General features: G+C 40.0%; 1 protein-coding gene across 1 annotated transcript in view; it reads left to right on the forward strand.

Annotated features, from left to right (window-relative positions):
• The window catches only part of LOC125010894 (receptor-type tyrosine-protein phosphatase N2-like), a 206,381-nt gene that overhangs the window by 177,286 nt on the left and 5,276 nt on the right, over window positions 1-23,819 (forward strand). The window contains exons 18-22 of the mRNA XM_047589809.1: window positions 3,261-3,380; window positions 3,497-3,663; window positions 12,617-12,670; window positions 15,779-15,843; window positions 23,365-23,438. Of these exons, the coding sequence (XP_047445765.1) occupies window positions 3,261-3,380; window positions 3,497-3,663; window positions 12,617-12,670; window positions 15,779-15,843; window positions 23,365-23,438 (480 nt within the window). The remainder of the gene's footprint in view (window positions 1-3,260; window positions 3,381-3,496; window positions 3,664-12,616; window positions 12,671-15,778; window positions 15,844-23,364; window positions 23,439-23,819) is intronic.

A 23,819-nucleotide genomic window follows, 5' to 3' on the forward strand; every position in this document is an offset into this window, starting at 1 on the left:
GGTTAATATTTCCACTATAAAGTGACTTTGAGTGTCATAGATGATAAATATAAAACTGTTATTATTTTAACACATTAAAATTAAGTTAATTTAAACAAGCTGGTAGAAGACGAGAGTAAGTAACTGAGTTGGCCTTAACTAGAAAAGTCTTGTGTCATGTACTCAATACTAGCCAGGTTGAAATAATTGTTACATCAGATTTTTATGTTGAGGCAGCACGTCGTGTTTTAGAGATACATTTCTTTTTGTACGTTTTGTAGAATGACGATAAAGATTCTGAAGAACGCTGCTCTGATCCCGTCTGTCATTATTCTCTGCTCCATCTCTGTTTTATCTTCATAGAAATACATTTCGAATGTATTTGTTGAAATAAGACATGAGGCAAAGCTATAAAAGGAAAATTTGTAATTACCCGTTAGAGTGGTTTCCACAATAAACACAGTTTATCTGGAATTATTGCCCATAGCCCTCATTAGGGTCCCAGACCTTAAAAAAAAAATACACAATAAAGTTGTACAAACAGGGCTGAACGAGGAGGAGTTAGTGTGTAATGAGACTGTTTCTGCTGATCATCATGATTCATCTCCTCCTCATTACACGGCCTCCGTGAGCTTTAAAAGTCCCGTGTGCTCAGGTTGTTTCTGGTTGTGTTGTGTTCCCAGCGTCACTGTGTCTTATCAGGAGCCGAGGCCGCGGTTATTACACCACATGAATCACATTACAGGACAACTCCGGCAAAGTCCTAAAACACCACACTTTAACAAGTTCATGAGAAACTCCAGCTAACTTTTTTTTTTTAACAAGTTTAAACATAATTAGCATTTTAACAAACGTCAAAAAAAAAAAAAAAAAAGGAGGTCCTCCCAGCGCTAGCAGTGCCCCCGCTCCCTGTCAGCTACTGCGAATTAACTCCATTTCTCAAAAAAAGTGCACCGTCACACGTTTCGGATCCATGAGACTAATCACCGGAGCAGTGGGGGCTGAGAGGAGGAGGCAGAGGTGCAGTAATTCAACACCCGCCGCAATTAACGTCGGGGAAATCTCCGTCAAGGTGTGGCGGCGCTCCTGACTGAGCGGCAGGTGCGGCCATCTTGATTATCTGGAGCGATGAAGTGGGAGCGGTATTGTTTTATGGCCTCCATTAACGGCTGACTGTTACCTCTGATCAGAGTGGAATGGATCTCCTGGGCAAGCCCGCCCAAGAATATGACTGCCAGCAGGAAAAATACGACCCGAACGCCGGGTCTGGCTGTTGAATGAGTCAGCTGGGGGAGGGACCGTGTGTCTGAGAGGGCTCTCAGTCATCCAGGTCCTGGTGTGTTCAAGAAAACAAGGTAGAATGAGGACAGCCAGAGTTTCCTGAAGGTGTTTCATCCACCTTAGGGTGGTTAAGGTTTAAATACATCAATGTCCAGCTTTTCCAAGTCCAGTCGACCTCATTGAATCTTGTTTGTTGGATATTTTTCATAATGCTTCACTTCATCGTACACTGATAAAAATACACTGCTCCATCTACTTAAAAAAATGTATTTTATCCCATAAATAAGAGTAGTCTTTGTTGGTAATTCTGTAAGTAAAGTCAATTTACTTTTGCAGAAAGTCACAAAAGTAAGTTTTTTCACTCACTTTTGTGAGTAAAGTCAACTTGTAAAGATAAGTTGACATCATCTGCAAAAGTAAATTGACTTTACTTACAGAATTACTAATGTTGTACCAGGATGAAATGATGCATAAAGTTGCCTTACTTTTTTTTAAGTAGATGGAGAAACCGTATTTTTAGCAGTGCATGGCCAACTCGCAGTTGAAACGTCTTGCTAACAGTGTTAGCTAACGGCTAATCGGTGTTAGCTCCTTAAGCTAACGTTCCGTAGAGGAAAAAACAAATCTCTACTTACTTTAAATTAGTCTTTGCAAACGTTAGCCTGAAATTAAACTTGAATCAACTATTTTAAAACAACTTGCTAACAGTTTCACATAAAAAGTCTTTGGAAGCCACTTGCTGTTGTTAATTACAAATTACACATAGAGTTACTTTACTTATTAATTTCTACAACAATATAAAACCTTAATTAACCAACTATATCCCTAACATTAATTTAAATTCTTACCTTAAAGTCCAGTCTCCCACTTTTTCCGATTTCTTCTTTTGTGGAGCTGGTTGGTTGGTGGGATTTAACCAGAATTTATTACATCGGGCCACATTTGGAGCAGAGTAAATAAAACAAGCAAATTGTGTGTTGTGTGGGTCTGTATAAGATTTGTTGAGCCACGTACATATAGTTGTTAATGGAAAACTCAAAATGACGAATTGAAAACGTAATATTTTCATGTCAAGAGACAAACTTTGTTAAAATTACATATTCTTAGATTCAGTGTATTATTTTCCGGAGTTTGAACTAGCGCTCACGTCTTTCAGTGGTTTCAAACTAAAAGTCTGGTCCCTCCCACCCCGTCCTAACACCGTCACGTCCACCCCCTCCAGAGCGAAAGCAAAACACAGAATTCAAACTAATTACGGACCGGTGTCCAAGTGAGTGGGCGAGTGTCTGTCGACGATCCTGTTGGCAGGTTTTGGGAGGTGTCGACAGCCCTCAGATGAGGCTCTCCGCCACTTCAAGAATGTGACTCCTACTTTTGAGTGTTTGACATTTAAATAAGCTTTCAAAGTTTTTTTCAGAACATTGGGCAACGAGTCCTGGACGTTGGTCTGTCACGACAGCTGTTACAACCTGGTTAGATTCAATTTCAGACGATTTTCACGAGGTATAAGGATGAAGAAGAGGCATGTAAAGCATATTATTAGGTTGTTATTATTTTGTCTTTTTCTGTAGGTGAATGTGCTTATATTATGTAGCCCTAATGCTAACCCTAGGAGAAGAATAACTTTGTCATTGCGCACAAATTACAATGAAATTTAGTTTGGTATCTATCTCTAGTAACAGCCTGATGTCAGGTGTTTAAAGGTGATAATATAGTTAATATAAATATATAATAAGAAGAAGATATTGAATCATTAAATATCAATACTGACAATGGGTGGGGCCTCTCCTTTTCGAACTTACGGGAAATTCATGTTACATATTGGAAGTCTTTTTATTTTTCTGTCGTTTGTTTCTTTTTCAATCGTATTTGCATTTCTTTCATTTTAAATGATCAAACAAACAAACAAGCAAACCTAGAACGAATAATTTTTGTCCTCAGTGATAAACACAGATTTGGATCTTTAGATAAAATTGCTTATTTGTGTATCTCGTCTGCAGATGGTGTGGGAGAATGGCTGCGTGGTCATCGTCATGCTGACGCCTCTCGTGGAGAACGGGGTGAAGCAGTGCTACCATTACTGGCCCGACGAAGGATCCAACCTGTACCACATCTACGAGGTAAAGTGACTCCACTCCTCTAGAAGAACTCACTGATCGTGGGCTTGGACTGGAGCTACAACATTTTTCTTCCACTGGCTTCTGTAAAGTTGACTACGTTCACCGTGTCCTCGCAGGTGAACCTGGTGTCCGAACACATCTGGTGCGACGACTTCCTGGTCCGTAGCTTCTACCTGAAGAACATGCAGACCAACGAGACGAGGACTGTCACTCAGTTCCACTTCCTGACTTGGCTCAACCAGAACGTCCCAGAGACCAGCCGGACGCTGCTCGACTTCCGCAGGTATTGAGCTTCTTCTTCTTCTTCTTCTTCTTCTTCTTTGAACTCGCTCATAACCAAACTGTCGAGTTATTTACCTTGAATCGTCAGTGCTGCCAAAATTCGGGAAAGGCTTGAAAAATGTCAGCGTTTAGTTTTGTTTCATTTGCGAATAAAATGAATACTTTTAAGTTTTAGGTTTTATTGCAGCTTATTCTGCTTCATTTAAACCCATTGTCCTCGTTAGTGGACACTTGAGTCTGCCATCTAGTGGTAGCAAAGGGTCAATACAATAGTCTGTAAAAACATAACAAAACCCCATCAAATTCTACGGTTAAAAATTATTTGTTTATGCTTATTAACGTTTCTAGTTTGATATGAGCCGCAAATTCAACAACCTGGCTAATTAGCAAGTACTAGTTTGAGGACGTTGGGACTTTGAATTGTTGGCGATTCTGGTCTTGCGCAGCTATTTACAGTTATTAAAGTAAACAGTTATATATTTTGTTTGACATTGTTTTTGTCGAAAACGACTACTTCCTGCTTTGGAAACCAGGGAGATAAACTGGATCACAAAAATCGTGTTAATAGAATTTGTTTAAACTGCTCATTTTGAACAAAATCCACAATTTTCTCCAAACCGAACCAAGAACCAAAATCTCTCAATTTAAACCAGACAACAAACAAATAACTCATATTTCAATCTTTGCATCAACTTTGCATAAACTCAACGAAGTCAAGATACTAAGATAAATTAAACAATATTACCATTCTCTAAATTCTCTAAATAATTTAACTTCAACAACTCTACTTTATAAATTATAGCCAGTATTGTGTAGTTTTTCTGCACTGGCCAAGTATTAAAGACTTCTTATGAGCTTCTTGAAGCTCTCTCTCTTTTTTTTTTTTAATTTGAAGTACATGAAGTACTTAGGCTCGCTTTTAATGCCGATGCAGAAGCCATTGAGGTTTTAGAAGCTTTGCAGAAACTTTTGAAACTCTTGACAAAAGGGCCTTTGGAGTAAAACCAACTTTGATACTTTGATGGATTCGTTTCTTTAGCAGAGTCGAGGAACAGTTGCAGAAGTCAACTCGTGAATGTGGATATGAAAGTTCTGTGAATTATTATTAGTTGAGCACATTAATGTTATCAGTGTTTCCCACAAGAAAACTTCCTTGAGAGAACAGGCGGACTGAACTCTTATCAGAACATGAGTCCGTTTGGATTTCATGACGGGGTGCGTTACAGAGGAAAAACAAATACTGGAGAGTCCAGATACTGCAACCAGTCACAGGCATTTTGTTTGTAAATTCAAATCCAACTCCACGGTGTCATCACAGCTCAGATGATTTGTGTGCTGCTAACTTTGCTTTGTTATATACAACTAAGGCGGCTTTGTATATTCTGCATGTATATCCTGTCGTTTACTAACTGGATGTTGGACTAATCCCTTGTCTTTCTGGTGAGCAGTGTTGCGTTCAGGAACCTAAACAACCTTTAAACATTTAGTTTGGTCCTTTTGTTCTTGTGTATTAAATTTTAATCAGGCAAGAAGTCCTCCCACCAAGTGTCGCTGAGGTCCTAAAATGCAAAGTGTAACGAACGAACAAAAGGCAAAGTTGACTTTTTAATGAAGTGTGGATATTAGAATTTCTTATTTGAAGCATTTTAAACCAGTGAAATAGGCCGAGAAAAGGTCCCGGAGGTTTGTTTTTTGACTTCCTTCAACAACTCAATAACTGCAAACTCTCTCTTTTATTTTTTATCTGTATATCCTCAAACGTCCGGGGTGATAACAACGTGATTCACTGGGGTCAGTGAATATAGTCCCATCAGTCAGAGTCAACTTTTTATAACACCACTCATGGTCTCAGGGAGCGAGTGCATTAATATATTCTATAAAATATACGTTTTCCTCGTCCATTCCAGCTAAAAAACAGCCCGTTGAAATATGCTAACTGGCGTTTACAAGCTACGCTGTTTGAGATGTTTTGCCTCCAGCTAAGCCCCGCCCCCTCAATAAACATATTATTTAAAACACAGACAAGGTCCTGGAGGTTTGTTGTTTTTTTGACTTCCTTCAGCAACATAATAACTGCAAACCCTCTCTTTTTATTTTCTATCTGTATATCCTCAAAACGTCCGGGGCGCATTTCCAGTCGATAACAACGTAATTCAGGAGGCATTGAGAAAAAACTCCGCCGGAGCGATCCTTTATCTCCGGCGCCTTTTATATCTGCTCCCCTCCTCTTCCTCCCCCCCCTTCCACCTCTTTTAAACTGATATACTGTATTGCCTATTAGGCTGTAGCCGCCCCGGCCCCCTTCCCTTGTGATTCACTGTGGATTTTCTCAGTTTTTATATATATTTATATATATATATAGTCCTGGTGTCGCCGCCTCACTGCCTCACATCAATTAGGTGCGATATCAAGAGTGAGCGTTTGTGGTCACGGCCATTATGAAAGGGTCTGGTGGGCGTCACCACCCACCATCAGTTAGGAAATATTGCCTTTACTCACAGGGCGGCGGGTCAGAACACAATGAAGAAAAGCGCAGAGGGACATATTTTTCACTTTTATTACCACGGTTATGGTACTTTCACAATAACAACCTGCCCTCCTTCTTCTTCTTCTTCTTCTTTTTTTTTTGTGTATGTTTCTTTTTTTTTTCCCCCGCGTCAATGGTTTGATGAAGCCGGCTAAAGCGTCTCTGGACCTTTTTTATGCTTGCGCCAGCATGTTGTTTCGCTCACACCGGACTTAATGACCCGAAGCATTGCTTATAATAAATCCTCTCTGTCCTCTTCCCCACATTTTTACCAGCTAACTAGCGGTTGCCAGTGTCATTTTTGTGATGTTGCAGCTAGTAATATAAGCCCAGTTGCATAGTCACAAAAGTGATCATTGGAGACTGTGACTCTACAACCACTGGGTCTCACGGGGCCCAACCCCAACCCACCCCCCCTTTTTTTACTCCTTATTTATCCCCCGTCTCCTCCTCCTCCTCCTCCTCCCCCCCGTCGATTCTCCTCCTTCATCTCTCTCCTCTGTCTCCGTCCTCGCTGTGCTCGGCGACCTGAGATGACCTCTTGCCTTTTTGCTTGCTCATGGTTTGCTTGACTGCCTCCGATCCAACCCCACCTCTCTCCATGACTCCCTTCCTCTCTCGCTTGCTTTTGTCCTTCCTCTCTCCAAAGTAGATGATTTCTGAAGAATACGTGATCCACTCTAAGTATTTTTAATTTTTTTTTTTTGTCCGTCTGTCTGGACTGAGGGGACGTTTCTGTCTCCAAATATCACATTTCTTATGATCTCAAGTGAGCAAAACTAATCAAACAGATCCCAAAATTACTTCTAACCTCCTCAGCAATTACTTACTTTAAGTTTCATTATAGACGCCTTCATGGCCTACGTCACTGTGACGTCACAGCGTTAGCTGGAGGCAAAACAGAAGGAAGCTGGAGGCGAACACTGTCACTGTCAACCATGAAAATGTCCCATTCTTATATATTTCGGAAACATTTTCAGCCTATATTACGTTATGGGATGGACTAAATTGTGACTGGTGTAACGTTAAGTTAATCTTGTTACATGCTCATGCTAACTGTTAGCTAACTCAACATTAGCTGTGTGTTTCAGGGGCGTCCAAGTAGAAGTTGTATTTACTACGTTCCCCTCCAAAGTGGTTCCACTTACTTCTTGTAATATCTTTGTTGGAGACACTTGATAAAGACAGACCAGACTTCGTCCCCTCTGTGTCCTTTGGGCAAATCATCCATCCAGTGAGTGGGAGTGTAGGGGTCAGTGAATATAGTCCCATCAGTCAGAGTCAACTTTTTAAAATAACACTCACGGCCTCGGGGAGTGAGCGTATTCTCTAAAATGTACATTTTCCTCGTCCGTTCTTGGCAAAGACAGTTCCGTCAGAAATATGCTAACCAGCGTTTACAAGCTAAAGTATGTGAGATTTTATGCCTCCACTTAAGCCCCGCCCCTCAAAAAACATCACACTGTTTACAAACTGTGAAGGAGTCTATAAACCATGTGACCAGACTTGTGTGTGAACCCGTGTTTCTGCTCTAATTGCGTCATACGGTGGCTCTTCATGAAGCAAAGGCTTGTGTATTCTACATTTAGTTCCTTTTACGAACATTTAAACAAAGTTTTTCACTCATGTTGGAGCAGCAGCAGAGAAACGAACAGGTCCTGACTGGTTGTTCTTCTTGTTCGTACAGGAGCTGCATGTTTCTGCACAACCCATATGTGGCCATATATGCATAAACTCGACCATGTATTTAGTACTTGATAGTGGAGAATATCATATTTCTCTAATTTCTAGTCTGTTTTGTGTTTTCTGCAAGATTTTGTGGTGTAAATATTGAATTAAATCTCTCTTTTTAGTAATTTCAGGGCTTTTTACTGCACTATTTTTGACACTTTCTCCAGTTGTTGCCCTATTTACACCAGTCATAGAGCTGATCTCTAATTCAGATAATTCCTAGATAAATGTTTTATTAATGATCACGTTTACACCTGGTATTAATCTGCATCTCCAGTGTCACAACAGATCGACAACGCTGCTAAAAGCCACAGAAAATGAAAAGTAGGGTCAATAGATTCAAATATTTAATCAACAGTTAATCAGTTTCCATGGTTAATGCAAATTAATCCAGTTTTTATATTCCTTTTCTATCTGCTGCCGCTCAGAAAAGCTGCCTGCTCGGCTCACAACTCGACATTAAATCCAGATAAATTTGTTTTTATGGAGAGAACCATCTGGCAGGAGCCTGAAGATGAACTCGTCATTCAGAAGACTCGTTTCTCTTTCATCTATTTCTATTCATTTGTTTCTACAAATGAGCAAAAGACTATTTACTCGGCCACACTTCAGATTTCATTCCTTCACAACTAAACCTGAGCCGAGGTCACAGTAACAGAACCATAAAAACAATCTGTTAACACATTATTAATGGGCTACTTTTGACAGCTCTAATAAAAAAGTGAAGGTGAGGGATGTTTTGCTTCTGAACTTTTTCCATACATGCAGTTCTGTGTTGATGCTTGTCAGGATTCTCCAGTTTTTTCTTTAGTTTTTCCCACATTTTTAGGAATGTAAGCTGCTCTTAACTGATTCATAACCAAATCAATGATTTCCAGTCCGGTGGTAGAACAGAAGAAACATGATACACGTCCGTGGTTCGTTGTCAGGGGATCGAACCTCTAACCCTCTGGTTTTCGCAGTCGATATGTCTGTGCTCTACCTACCGGGGCAGCGGTGCGAGCTCAAAGCTCGTGTTGTCCAGTTGAGCAGGGCTGTCGCTGATTGTCAGGATTAGGTCCATCGACGAGTCTGAACTCAGCCTCAATATTTTAATCCATCTTCACCCGATATGATTTCTTTCAAAGTCCAAGGCCCTTCAAAATAAAGTCTTCAAAAAGTAGTTTCTGGAGACAGACAGAGATTCAGGTTGAAGGGTTTAATCCAGTAAACATACACAGACCAAAACAAACAAAGTCAACATATACAGGCCGACTTTCTGAGCTGCTCCAGTATATTCAGCCTTTCTCTCTACTCTCCATCTATCTGAGATTATATATATTTTCAAACACTATTCTAAAGTTTAAAACCTTCTTTTATTAATGTAGGTTCATTAATACGTTTCATTCATTTCCACCACCTTGAGATCTGCCACACTGTGTCACCACATGATGAGTTAACCTCTTATCATTTCAGCCTTTTTGCAAAAATACCGGCTTTTAAGGACAAAGTAAATTAAATGAAAATTTTGGAGCTAATTCATGGTCTCGGTCTCTTTTAAAAGACAAGACTGTGGAGTTTCTATCACAAAAGTCAGAATTACTCTGTCATAGGTTTTCAACAGGAGGCCTTGGAGGTACTGTAGAGGGTGTCGCAGTATCTTTAGTTGATTTGAACCCGTGTATTATTTGAATAGCTTAATGCAGAAAACAAACATAACTCCCACATACGACCCTGCAGAATATTAAAGGGTTAAGCCTTGACCTGGAAGCCAGAGCACAACAAGTATTTTGTTGTGGAGAGCTGGTCTGGAACTGACAGAACGGGTGAATTGAGCCGCTTAGATTCCACTGTTACATCTGTTATAAAATAAATATTCATGACGGCAAAATCACTTTAAAGGACAAACGGTTGTGAGCGATTCAGGTCCTAAAATGCAAAGTGTAACGAATGAACAAAAGGCAAAGTTGACTTTTTAATGAAGTGTGGATATTAGAATTTCTTATTTGAAGCATTTTAAACCAGTGAAACAGGCCGAGAAAAGGTCCCGGAGGTTTGTTTTTTGACTTCCTTCAACAACTCAATAACTGCAAACCCTCTCTTTTATTTTTTATCTGTATATCCTCAAACGTCCTGGGTGATAACAACGTGATTCAGGACGCACCGAGAAAAGTGAGAGTGTAGGGGTCAGTGAATATAGTCCCATCAGTCAGAGTCAACTTTTTATAACACCACTCATGGTCTCAGGGAGCGAGTGCATTAATATATTCTATAAAATATACGTTTTCCTCGTCCATTCCAGCTAAAAAACAGCCCGTTGAAATATGCTAACCGGCGTTTACAAGCTATGCTGTTTGAGATGTTTTGCCTCCAGCTAAGCCCCGCCCCCCGGCAGGTCTTTTTTTGTCTCCGGTTTTCTTTGGCATCGCGTCGAGTATTTTTCCGTAAAGTCCAGATGTTTGGAAAAAAAACAAATCCGCACAGACTCCGTATGTTTCTTTTTTCATCCTGGGACCTGGATCCATAAAAGCTCCAGTCACAGAAAGATCTGGATTCATCACGGATATCTGGCAGAAATGTGCAAGACTTATGCGGTTTCACCCAAAAAAAGGATCTGATGTTGCAAATCACCAAAGAAAACTTAAAGTATAAATGAAATCTAGAAATCTATGAACGTTTATTTCCATGCATATTCGTATACGAGTCCGTCAGTGGGTCTGTCCCTCTTCATGTCCTCATCCTCATCACTCACCCAACCTCTCACCTCAGCCTCGCTGGCGAGCCTCTGCCGGCTGTTTCCATGGTAACACCGCTTTGCGATCCGTCTGCAGCGAGCTCTGACTTTTTAATTTTTTGGTGCGGTGGAGGATACGTTTAAAAGACTCCGGTTCCAGGAAACGAATTAGCTGAATCTGGAAGCTCCGCTACTGTTAATGTTTAATCTGCATCTTATCCGGAGCAACGCTCATACGCTCATACGGACACATGGACAAGAGCTGGACGTTTTATTGGGTTTTTTTAACCGAAATAAGTGCAGATGGTGCGTTGCATTTACCTCGGAGGACACTGGGAACGACGTCACACCTGAGTTATCAGGGTTCCAGTTAGAAAACTAGAAAGCTCCCGCCTTGTCCAAATATAACTTGGTGGAAACTTAATGTTTTCAATTTTTCTTTTTTCAAAATTTCTTTTTGAGTGTAGAGTGAAAGTAAACTAAATTTAGGCTATTTAATCTACAGAAAATGTAAATGGAACAGATAACTTCAACCAACTCATGAGTTTTATACTAGAATAATTTACAGTGATGAAATCTACTATACACTATTAACCAGTTTGCCACGATGGTGTTTGGCTGTTTTGTTTTTACCAGGCTACTGTTTTTAGCCGTTGTAGTTCTCATATAACACATGATAAACTTAAATTACACTGTAACAGCATTTCATCATACAAATGGAAACGCACCATGAGGCTCAGGGGGGAGAAACGAAAAAACTAAAAACTTTTACTTCATATCCAAACTTTTTGAAATATTACTAAGAGCCACAATGACCGCAGACGTTCAATGAAGGACAAAGAAAAGCATCATCACCGCAGGTTTGAGGCTTCGTCCCTCGTCTGACTGATGCATAATGGATCACACACACACACACACACACACACACACACACCTTTACATAATATACTCTTGAGCTGAACGTTGTTATTTAGAATCAACACCATGAAATGGAATCGGAGAGGATCTCCAGCTGGGATCAGACTCTGCTTCCTGCTCATATAGGACCTGCATGTCTCTGCTTTTTCATGAACAAGCTCTTTTTTTTTGTTTTTTTTTCTGTCGGTGAATAAAAGTTTTCACTCATTTTAAAAAAGTGGCTGCGTTAGTATGAGAACCTGTTCTGTTTGGAGGCACGTTGTCACCATCTGTGAACTAGATGTGTAGTAGAAGGTGTACGGGTCTTTTAAATGTTGAATTACGCCCACGTATTAAACTGCCTGGCCTCCGTAAAATTAAAAAATTTAACTTAAAACCTGTAGTCTAGACATGGTAAGTGAAAGGGGACAAATGGTCTGATGCTCGGTTCAATGCATTAAAACATGAATTAGAATATAATCTGTGCTAGAGAAGGTTTGTGTTTATTTCTAATAGTCTGTGCTGCTTTTCTTTGTGCTTTTAGTTTTGTTAGAAGCTTAGATTCATGTGTGCGATGTTGGACCTTTGATTGATTCGGCTGCTTCGTCACAGCAGGACATGATTTTGTAAAAAAAAAAAAAAAAAGGAGCTACAAAAACATCAAGACATCAATACACTAAATCATGAAAAACAATACCTATTTCTACCTAAACACAGACAGTACAGAACTTAAACACAATAGTAACGCGTCAGACACGGGTACACGAGCTAAAATACCTTGGATCAAACAGTTTTTGTTCAGTTTCCATTTCTTTCGCTTTAGAAGTCGTTTCCCTGTGTTGTTTTCATGATTGAGTAAAGACACTGGGATTAGACGACAGAGTCTGTCGTTGAGTCTAAATACTACATCAAACGTTGCACAGACGTGGTGGAAAATGTTTCAGACGTCCATGGTCCACGATGTTGCTCGAATGACTTTCTTTTTTGTAAAAGTGTGTGATTTCCCCAGATAACCAGCTATGTATTGCACCGTATAACGTTACAATATTTCAGCTGACTTCTTCCTTCTGTTTTGTTGTTTTACAGGAAAGTTAACAAGTGCTACCGGGGACGCTCGTGTCCTATCATAGTCCACTGCAGGCAAGTATAATGACAACTCACTGTTTATTTCTTTTAGAGGCTTCAAACTCATGTTCAGGATCAGAAAATGTGACTGAGATCTGTAAACTACTGATCCCTTTAAGTAGAGCTGGGTGGTACGACCAAAAATGTTTTTTTTTTTTTCATGCATAATCACGTGTTCACAACATTTTCTACTGGTTGAGATGGGAAATAATGTCCTCATACGGGGACGTTAAGTTTTAGGTTTTATTGCAGCTGCTTCATTAGTAGACGCATTAATCTGCCATCTAGTGGCAGCAAAGTTTAAAACCTATTTATTTATGCTTATTAGCATTACTAGTTTAATAAGTACTCGTTTGAGGACGTTGGGACTTCATTAATTAATTAAGTAATCCCAGTGTCCACGTATGAGGACATCGTTCTTTTCAAAAACTCCTCTTTCCTGTTCAAAGATGGTGCTTAGTTTTAATAAAAGCTCAGGTCTCAGGAGGTGAAGTGTGATTTAAAGCTGAGCTTTGGGGCAGGGTCCCTCGTGGATTCCGTCCTCCCGTCCCCTCGTGGAGGACGACAAACATTTCAAACGAGAGATTAGTCCGATTTAATTGGGCGCACCGTCCGCGGAGGAGGGCAGCTCTTAATTGGCGGCACTTCAAAAGTTTGCCATGTGTGTCTTTTTCAGGAGAGAGGGGTGAATAAATAAATACATAAATAAGGAGGTAGGCGGCGTTGCAGCTGTTGTGTTTGCACATCTGTGAGTAACCACATCTGCATCCCTCCACCACCAGAGGAAATAACTCAGACCAGTGAGACGTAATTAAATCGGCATTTAGCAGAAACAAACCGTTTTTTTTGTTTGTTTGTTTGTTTTTTGCAAACGTTCTCCAGTGATGAGAGTAGAAAACCACAGCAGATAACCTTAATGTCGGCCTCAGTCATGCACCGAGTGATCGATTACTTAATACGGTCTAATGGCTCCTCCGCTACGATGAAAGTGTAGCAGCCGCTGCATCATTTCCTCAGATTCACATGCAGCGTGAATAAGACAAAACCTGCAGCTGCTGGAAGCTGTTAGTTAATAATAAATGTTTCAGTATTCTCCTCAAACAGGAAGAAGCATCAGGCTGCATGAAGCCAACACTTAGATGTATCTTTACAGAAATAAGGAAATAAGTGTCCAGACAGTAAAAGTATCAGTCATACAGCGAGAATGAAGAGCCACAAGCTAATACGTTAACAGGCTGCACAACATTCAGTCTGATAACTGATAATCTCAGATACAGCACAAGAGCTTCAAAGTAAAAGGTAAAAGACTCAGGAAACCGACCTGAGGGATGAAGGCCTGAAGTTTTCTGGTGGTGTGGAGGAAACTACGTCTGTAGAGCAACAGAGATACTTTAATTGCAAGATACTAGAAGCCAAAATTATTTTAGAAGTGTTAAATAATTTTCTGGAATAAGTCGAGAAAGGTCAGTCGCCCACGTTGCAGCCACTTGAAAAGATTGTAGGTGAGGATTTGTAGCTACAGAAACAGCTACGAGTCGTTCGACCGATCCGATACTTGCCTCGTATTCTGTGTTGTGGTTTAACCTGAGGTGTTTCACAAGGTTTATTGTGTTGCCGGTACTTTCCAGTGTGTTCCTACATTCCTACGGATGTTTCGTTATTTCAGTATCGATCTTCACTTGGTAGAAAGTTTTCCTCGTTGGTTTCCATAAATAAAAACCAACGCACACACACACATAAAGGTACGAAGGTGTTGCAGCTGAAGTGTAATAGTGAAAATGTGGGAAAAGTAACAGGTTTTAGTGGAAGTTTTCCAGTGTGTAGATGCTGTTAAGACCTGTTATGACTGCAGTCATTCATATCAAGCATTCAGAGATGAATTTACTCAGTCCAGCCTCACATGTACATCCTGGATATAACGCAGAACCACTGATCTTCTTCTTCTTCTGCCCCGTGCCTCTCGCTCAGTGTGCATCATTTTAAACAGAGAAGGCAGCAGACATCTTGACGTGTTTACTCACAGCCCTCAGGCGTGTGCTGTCTCACACACACACACACACACACACACACAAACACACACACACACAAACACATCTTTGATCGCTTTGTAATGATTGTGGCAAGGTGCGGCGATACCAGAGATCTATAATCACGCCGTAATAACCTGTACGAGACACACACACACACACACACACACACAAACTGTCTCAGATCAGAGTGATAGTAGAATCACACACACACACACACACACACACACACACTCAGGCTGCGGTGGTGTTCAATTACTGCAGAAAATAACCAAGGGCCTAGTGAAAATAAAATATTCAGGAAGTATGGACTCGTAGCGCGTACACACACACACACACACACACACACACACACACACACACACACACACACACACACACTTGAGGTAGCTGGATTACACACCAGCCCATGAAATAGTCTGGTTGGGGGGTTTGGGGGGGTGCGGACATCAATTTTCAACACTAGGAATAAATCTAAGATACAACATATTCCCTCCACGTGCATCACACAGTGTAATTCTGCTCACACACAGTTTGTTTTATTTTAAAACAGAGCATGAACTTACATGTCTATATGTCTATATATATGTACACACACACACACACACACACACACATATAAAATAATTAATAGTTTGATGCAGTTTTCCTTCTCATTTCTAAAGCATTCACTTCTGAAGCTGCTCATCTCCTTGAAATAGCATTAAAGACTCGACATATTCCTTTTCTCACCTGCTTAACGCTGTCGTCGGGTAAAAAATACACAAACGTAGTAGAGGATGTACAAGATAAGTATTTTTAAATTAAATCCGCCTGTATTCTGGGGCAATTTTGCAGCAGCTGTACGAGCCTGAAATCATGCAGAGCTTCTCCACACACACGTCTCGTCAGCGTTTCACACGTCCATAAATATATTCATTTAATAGCGTTAAACGTCACATTTGCGTGAGGCTGAAGATGGGAAAGTCAACATGAGGGGAGGTCATTTACACATAACCTGCTCAGCAATAAATAAATAAAAACTGATGATTTAATATGTGGGAAATTAAGACTAAATTCTAATGTGTGTCTCTGTCTCCCGTCCACCGTCCTGCAGCGATGGAGCAGGAAGAAGTGGGACCTACATCCTGGTGGACATGGTGCTCAACAAGATGGCTAAAGGTGGGTGTGTTTTCTCCTGTTATTTTTCATTTATTTATTTATTTTTCCCCTGCGTCCTCCCTCCTTTCCTCCTCTCCTCCTTGCGTGGAGAGGCGTCGCCGTGGCAACGCACTCCCCCTCCTATGCGATGCTCTGCACGGAGGAAAAAAAAACAAAACAAACACTTCTATCATCATTTTTCATTTATTTCTTTTTTTATTATTATTATTATTATTATTATTATTATTAATCCTGACTCAGATGATTGCGTTGAAATAATGACGTTTAATTAGATAATTAAAGTGATGAGTAGGTAGAATAATGACATTTTCCATTAACGCACTCGATCACTGTTGCCGCGCCGTCGCTCTGAGCCCGAGAAAACTTCTCCGCTTAATTATTGCAAATGAATATCAGGTTCATTATCTCCGTGGATGCACGTCAGGTTGTTTTCACTCTGTCAGGACTTAAAAAGAAACAAAAAAAAAAAGGAGTAAAATGAAATAATAACTGCAGCTGTAGGTGTCCGAGCTGTTTGTGAATTAAATTAACCTGAGCTGACCAACAACGGTTTGTGTCAAGTGTCGACGGTTCCACAGCCGGTGCATCATTAGCACATTTTAAGAGTGCGATAATTAGTACAAACACACTGAGCTAATGATGCAGGGGTTCCAGTCTGTGACACCACGGTGGATTCAGTGTCATATTTATTCACTTCAACCTCTCCTGTTTATCCGAGTAGATTTGTTTCCAAGTAAACGATTAACCCACACGACAAGACAGAAACGAAATGATAAAGTTTCCTTCGTAGGACTCGATTTGAATGATTTGTGTGTGTGTGTGTGTGCACATGTTTTTTGTTTCTTTTTCCGAGTGTGCGTCCCTCTCCTCTGCTCTGGCAGAACGAGCTCCTGGGTCTTTCATTTCAGATCAAAGGGTCAGTTCGGGCATCGGCGGACGTTTCCCAGGCCGTCACACTGTGATCGGGGGCCCCCACGCGGGAAACGGGGGCCGGGGGGGAGGAACAGGGCGGGGCTGGGGGGGAAGGAGGGAGTCTCCTCTGTTTCCATCTCATATCACCGATACCGACGATGATTTTCCCTTTAGTTAGTTAATTCTGATAAGACACGGGACAAATATTTTAGTCAAATAAACATTAACTAATTCCAATATAAAACTATTTAATAGTATAAAAATAATAATACACACAGTTATTTTTAGGGAAAAAAGTGCAAAAAGAAAAATCCACATCCACCTTTTCCTACAGGTGAGGATGGAGAAGCTGCATGAACTCATTTACTGGACGTATAGAAGAGAAACTGCAACAAAAGTATCGATCTCATCACACTGGTATCGAGCCGTTACCGATACTAGCCTTGGTATCGATATTTAGATGGATATGCCCAGTCCTACTATTTATCTCTTCTTCTCCGTCTAATCATATCTACCCTGGAAAAAATAAATAAATAGTGCTCAACATTGATTTCTGTCTGTCTCATCTTGGTGAATTCTAAAAATCTGTCTGGGAAAAATAAAAACTCACTGAAAGGACCGATAATCGTACTGAAATCTGATGCTTAAAGCCTTGATTCAATGTTCCAGATGTCCAAAATCATCCATCGTCGAATCAATGCGTCAAAATGAATTGAAAATGTCCTTTGAGCAGGAAAGTAAACAGGTCAGGGAGAGTTACCGAGCTCACGTGGAATTCTACATTTATGTCGACAAAACAACAGCATTTTTATTTAGATGGGTCTTGGCAGCTCTCAGTTTTATTTTCTCTAATTTCCTTTGAAGGGTTTTCAGAAACCTGAGGCCTGGTGGTTTCTGCTAAACTCACACAGGAGCATGAAATCCTTCAAATCCCTGAAAGTCAAGATCTGAGAATGTCAACAAACCTGAGCTCCACCAAACAGATCTGTGTTCACCGATCATTTCAATCCACTCTGCTTTTAAGGAGCATTTCAGATACTCAGACACAAATTACAAAGCATTTCGATCTAAATTTAAATCTAGATTTTCTGTATATTAACACCTGGTTAAAGGACTTAATGTAATGTGATTGGTTTCATAAGATCAGACTGATTAAGTCACTTTATGAACCTGTCTTGTGTTTGGTAGAAACAGGAAAAAAAAAAATAATAATAATGATAATAATAACCTCAGGTTTAATTTCATTATCAGATCAGCTTGTTAAGGTGATAATAAAGGATATAATAATAATAATAGTAGTAGTTTACAGCTGCCCCAAGAATAAACAAGTTAATGAATATATCTCTAAATAAAGGTTTTTCTATATTATGGTATAATATGAAAAATATTAACCAATCTAAACAATTACAGTTCATAATATTTTCTAATTAAACAAAGTAACTTCAGAGGACCTTACATTTTATTTTACAGATTTCAATTATCTCCAAAATGGTAGTGTTAAATATTAAAGAAGGGAAAAGAGGCGAAAACTAGGACATTAAAAAATAAAATGTTCTAATTCATATTTAAGTTGATATAAAGCAAAAAGACAAAGAGATTAATTATTGTCTATTCAGAGTTCTGCATTTCCACCAGACTCATTTATGGCTCTAGATTTAATTGTATAATGAATAATCTTTTCGGGGTCGAGCTGATGAAGATGATTCGCCAGCGGGAATCGAGTGAAACCGATAAATCCCTGGAACCGTTTGGGAGTATTTTTTTAGGTTCGGTCCCACAAAGGTGAACCAGAGAAAACAAAGCAGCATTTACTTACTTTATTTTGACCGAACGCTGAACTTTATGGTGAAACTCGGTGAATTACAACATTTGTCTATAAACGAATAAGAGTTAAAGCTTCAGCACATGCGCTGCAGCCATTTCCAAACGATTTACAACAACGTCCACTAGCGTCTTTATCAGATCGTGCAGATGTAGTTTGATACTTGTGTGTGTGTGATCTTTACCACAGTGAAATGAGCTGCTCCCTCCTCCTCCTCCTCCTCCTCGTCTCTGTTTCGTCTCCCCTTATGTGGAGGTTTTTGTCCGTCCTGAGAAGCCAGAGGCCTCCAGGTTTTTTGCAGGCGTCCTCCAACCTGATGAAAGGCACTTTCCCAACTCCTCATCCTCCTCTTCCTCCTCCTCTTCCTCCTCCTCTCTTTCTCTGTCTTGACTCCAACAGTTTTCCTCCCTAGAAATAAACGAACGAATTGTAAATTTGCCCAGGAATTATAGCGACGTAGCGGGGTTGAGGATGTATTGCTGTGTGTTTTTTTTTTTTTTTTTTTTTATTCTTCCTTCTTTTCCAAAAGCCTCCCCCCAAAGAAACCCAATGAGAGCTTGAAAGCTTTTCAGCTCAGCTTCTCTCTATTATTTCTGCACTTTTTTTTTTTTTACCAGGTCCAGCTGGTCAGGCGGTCTCTCAGCTCCAGGGTCTTTTGCGGCCTCCTCCTCAAGGGTCTTTCTTTTTAGCACCCGACCCCCTCCTCCTCCCCTCTTCCGTCTTATTCCTCAACCTCCACCTCAAAGCGAACAGAAAAGCTCCAAATTAGTTTTTTTTTTTTTTCCTTTTTCTTTCCCTCCACTATTTCCTTCAAGGAAAAAGACTTTTGCAAAAGAAGGAAAGCCCGAATAACGTCCATTTTGAGGTTTATCAGAATCTGCACAATGGCCTTAAAATAAAAGCGGCCAGTGAGTGAGTTGCAGCTTTTCTGGCTCGAGGAGAGTCTATTGTGTGGTGAAAAGCAAGAAGAAGAAAAGAAAACTCACACAACCTGTGAAACAGAAAGAGAAAGTGGTGTGAACGAGCGGTTCTCCCACCATTCATTTTTCCCCCTCGTGCAGGGAAGTGTTATTTATGTGTCACAACAAGAGGAAAGTAATTCTTGCGCTTTTTTCTTGCCTCAGAGTTTGGGTTGGAGGACGAGGAAAAGGTTGAGGGGCGGGAGGAGGGAGTAACGCACGGACAGAAAACAAATTAAATGTTTTTCTTGTTCTTTGTGAATTTAATTGTTTCTCTTGTTTTGTTGAGATGTTCTTCCTTTGTGTCCTGCTGCTCATTCGCTCCGATTCATACGGTGATATACAGTCATTAAAAGCTCAAGCTAAAAGCTAAAAGCTAAAAGTAGGATTGACTTTTTATTTTCCTGCCAAGAGATATTTTCTCTAAAACAGACCAAAGCAGGTTAACATATGTATGGAAAAGATAAAAAAAATGTCCTAACACGGATTTAAATGCGTCGAATAAAACTTTCCCTTTTGTTTACGTCTCCAGTTCTGTACATGTTTCTCTCCATAGAGCCTGAGAGCAGGATTATAAAGTCAAACAGACTCTGGATCAGCCAAAATTAATATTTTGAAGCAATTATTCATCCTAACTAACTCTCAGTGCATTTGCATTTCTGCATTTTAAATAACCTATGCTAATAATTAATGTTTAAAGTAATAACACCATTAGAGTGACAGGCTTGAGGATGAATTGACTGGATCGACCTAAACTCACAATGTGTGAAAACAACCAGACGCGTATAAAGTACTAGAGACACAGACTTGAGTAAAAGTACAAGTAAGTTACTCTATCAAAAAAAAGTGACTTGACTAGGTGAAATGTTGTTTATGGACCACACTCAAGTGGAAGAACTAAAGTATTCAACATTTTTTGTACTGCTGCTTTTTTTTGTACTACTGCTCAAGTACTAAAAGTAAAAGTACAAGTACTGTGTTGTGTAGTTATTAAAGAAAGCACATTTTAATGTAAAGTGACGACACATAACGTTAGAGAAAGCTCCCAGCCATGAAACAGCTAAAGTTAGCTAGCGAACGTGAACTCGCTAGCTAGTAGCTAGCTAGCAAGCTATTATTAAGTTAACCAACGTTAGTTTGGCACTTATATTAGTAATATTATATTATACTACTATATAATTTTAGTTACATTATGTCACTAATATTCGCTAATAATAACCATAACTTTGATATACAGTTTTGTAAATATGAGCATGTTGCTAGCTCGCTAGCTAGCTATTACTAAGGCTTTAGCCTTACCTTGGAGCAGACGCATGTATGCTGGTTTATTTTCTTGATATTTAGCTGGAGTGGGGCCTTCCACACTGTTTCATCCGGTTTTGGAAAGACTCCCCCGCTGGACTCTTGCGGTATCTAGTGTGTGACAACTCATTATTTAGCTTTTCGGAGGTCGGCAGCTCGACGGACCTTGTTTCCACAGTGACGGTTGCTAGGATGTACGATTGGACAGTGACCGTTTGGGGGCGGGGTTTTGCGACAGATCAAGGGTCAACGAGTAACGATGCAGCAGATAAAAAATGTACTGGAGTGAAAGTATTAATCTCAATATATACTGAAGTAAAAGTGTTAGTAGGAGGAAAAAAAAGAATACTACAAGACAGTACTGATACAGCACTTTAGTACTTAAGTAGAGTAGTAAATTAGTTCTACTTTGTTAAGATCTCTGGAACACAACAGCGACATATAAAGTTTAAAGTCGGTGTTACGCACTAGTGTTCACACTCTTTCAGCTCTGCGTTTGGTCTCTACCCTCTTGGGCTCTTTAACAGCTGAATGGTCCCCGCTAACAATGACACGAGAGCAGCCAGTGAGTGAACCAGTGCAGTGAAAGCTGTTTGACAGACAGTCCGACAATGGGCTGAAAAGCTCCTACAGATTCCTGCGTTAATTATCTGTAGGTTCACCAAGAGCTACACGTTTCTCACGTTGCCACTGTGGCCGTAGCTGGAATATTTAGTAGATTAGATTGACAGATTTAATAGATATAATATGGCTCTAGTTATCTATAAAGATTACGATTAAAGCAGCTTTCAAAGAAAATAATTAAAAAAAAAAACTTTAACTGCTTTCACGTCTCTGGATCCACCTCTAAGTAGCTGTGGTTTCACCTTCTCTTGAGGTCCAATGTCGGTTTCATGCGGCAAATCCTACAGAAAAATACTGTCATTATTCATTTGAATATGAAATGACATCACTGCTGCCCGGGGCCACGCCCCCTGAGGGGCAAAAACATGGTGAAATGTATCAGTAAATACAGAGAGACCAGGAAAAATGTGGATTATCAGATCAAATTTAGGACAAATGGACTCAACAATGATCCATACGAACTACCAAATAATAAATGGTCCACGAACATTGACATGTGGCCAGAAAACAGTTCTACTGATATTTATATGGTCCTGAATACAACACCGGGAAAATACACAATTTACTAAAGTATGACCTTTTGGTACTTCATACAACACAGCTCCAACAGCTTTGTACTAGAGTATTATTTGGAAAAGTGGATTAGCCTCAGGTTAAATTAGGTTCAGTTGTGATAAATGTAGCTAATTAAAAGATGCTAATGCTAATCACTTCATCAAAAAAATACAGCATAAATGAATATTACCTGAAACTAAATGTGAACCACAGCACCACGTGTCTGTGTCTGGATTCCAGTTGTTTCCTCATAATGCAGTGACACATTTACTTCTCTTTCCTGTAAAAAAATAAATCTCTGACTGATATTTTGGAACAAGCTGCAACGAACATGTCTTTGGACGGTTTCCAATAATACCAAGAGCTAGAAAGGACACTATGCTGCTGTGCGCTGCCATCTTCAACCAACATTTCCACAAACATTTCAACCATATATCACATGCAAACAGAAAGGCCCCAGTCGACCGAGGGATTCGAACCCAAAACCTTCTTGCTTTGAGGCGTCACTCTGTTTTCATTCATTTATTTTTAATTCTTTCTTTTGTAATCTCTTAAAAGCCCTTTCATTACTAACAGTTATGATGCTGTTTCTTTTACAGGGGATCATTTGTAAGAGCAAATGAATGAATGAATGAATGAATCCATACCGACCCCTGTTGAGTAGGTGGTCTTTAATGAGACCCAGGACTCATTATGACCCCCTCCAAATGTGGCCAGAGGAGATCAGTTTATTACGTTAATTGAGACGGAAACATCCTCTGATATTAGTCATGTGGTCACACACCTCTTGTCTCTGTAGTCGACTTTAAAAGGATTGTAAGAGTGTGTTTGACGGGAGGTCATTGAGTAGCGCTGTTGTCGGCTGTGGGGCACGGTGCCAGTCTGGCATGTAGACCGGTCCGACTGCCAACTAAATCACCAACACACACACTCGGAGGCATGTCAGGTTTTGGCAGCCGCTGACTGGAGCTTTGATTTCCAACCTTCATGAAAGGCTAAGAACGACGACCAAAAAAAAACAGACGAGGAGCTTTAAGATCAGCTCGGTTTCCTTTAGAGAAAACCACAAACATGTCGGCCCCTGATTTCCTCCTCAAAGTCCCCTCCAACCGTTTCTTCGCCCTCTTTATCTTTTTTTTTTTTTCATCCCGACAACAAAACGAGTCTGTTTGTGGAGTCTGTCTGCGTGTTTGTGCAAAGAGGATGAATGTAATCTCCTTTTTGCTGTTCTGAGGAGAGTTGGTATTAAACACCAGATTGACAGATGTTAGCTGGATTATCTTTGCAGGCCTCTTAACGCAATCCAGGAACACTTTATTTATTTTTTATTTATTTTTTTTGTGACAGGTGCCAAGGAGATTGATATTGCAGCGACTCTGGAGCACCTGCGAGACCAGCGGCCAGGAATGGTTCAGACCAAGGTAACACACACACACACACACCTAAAATGATTACAATTAAAAGTTTTTATCTCTGCGTCCAATAGATGTATTGATGACGACTGTATGGCGTTTTAATTATATGCGGTATCCACCTTTTACTGACCCCCCCTGAGCCTTTGCATGAATTATGGGCGCGAAGTCTGGTACAAACCAGAACCAGTGTTTGTTTACATGTTAACTGTTTGTGATTAATTCATTTTATGTGAAATCAACAGCTTTTACAGCTCTAACGTGAAGACGTTACAGTGTCACCGTCTACTGACACTAACTAAAAGAGGCCAAAGATAACATACAGTACCATTTTTAGTTACTTTAATTCATGTTTATTATTTAGATCAGAGATCTTCAATATTTTTCAGG

Source organism: Mugil cephalus, chromosome 7, assembly GCF_022458985.1.
Source record: "Mugil cephalus isolate CIBA_MC_2020 chromosome 7, CIBA_Mcephalus_1.1, whole genome shotgun sequence".
Taxonomy (NCBI): domain Eukaryota; kingdom Metazoa; phylum Chordata; class Actinopteri; order Mugiliformes; family Mugilidae; genus Mugil; species Mugil cephalus.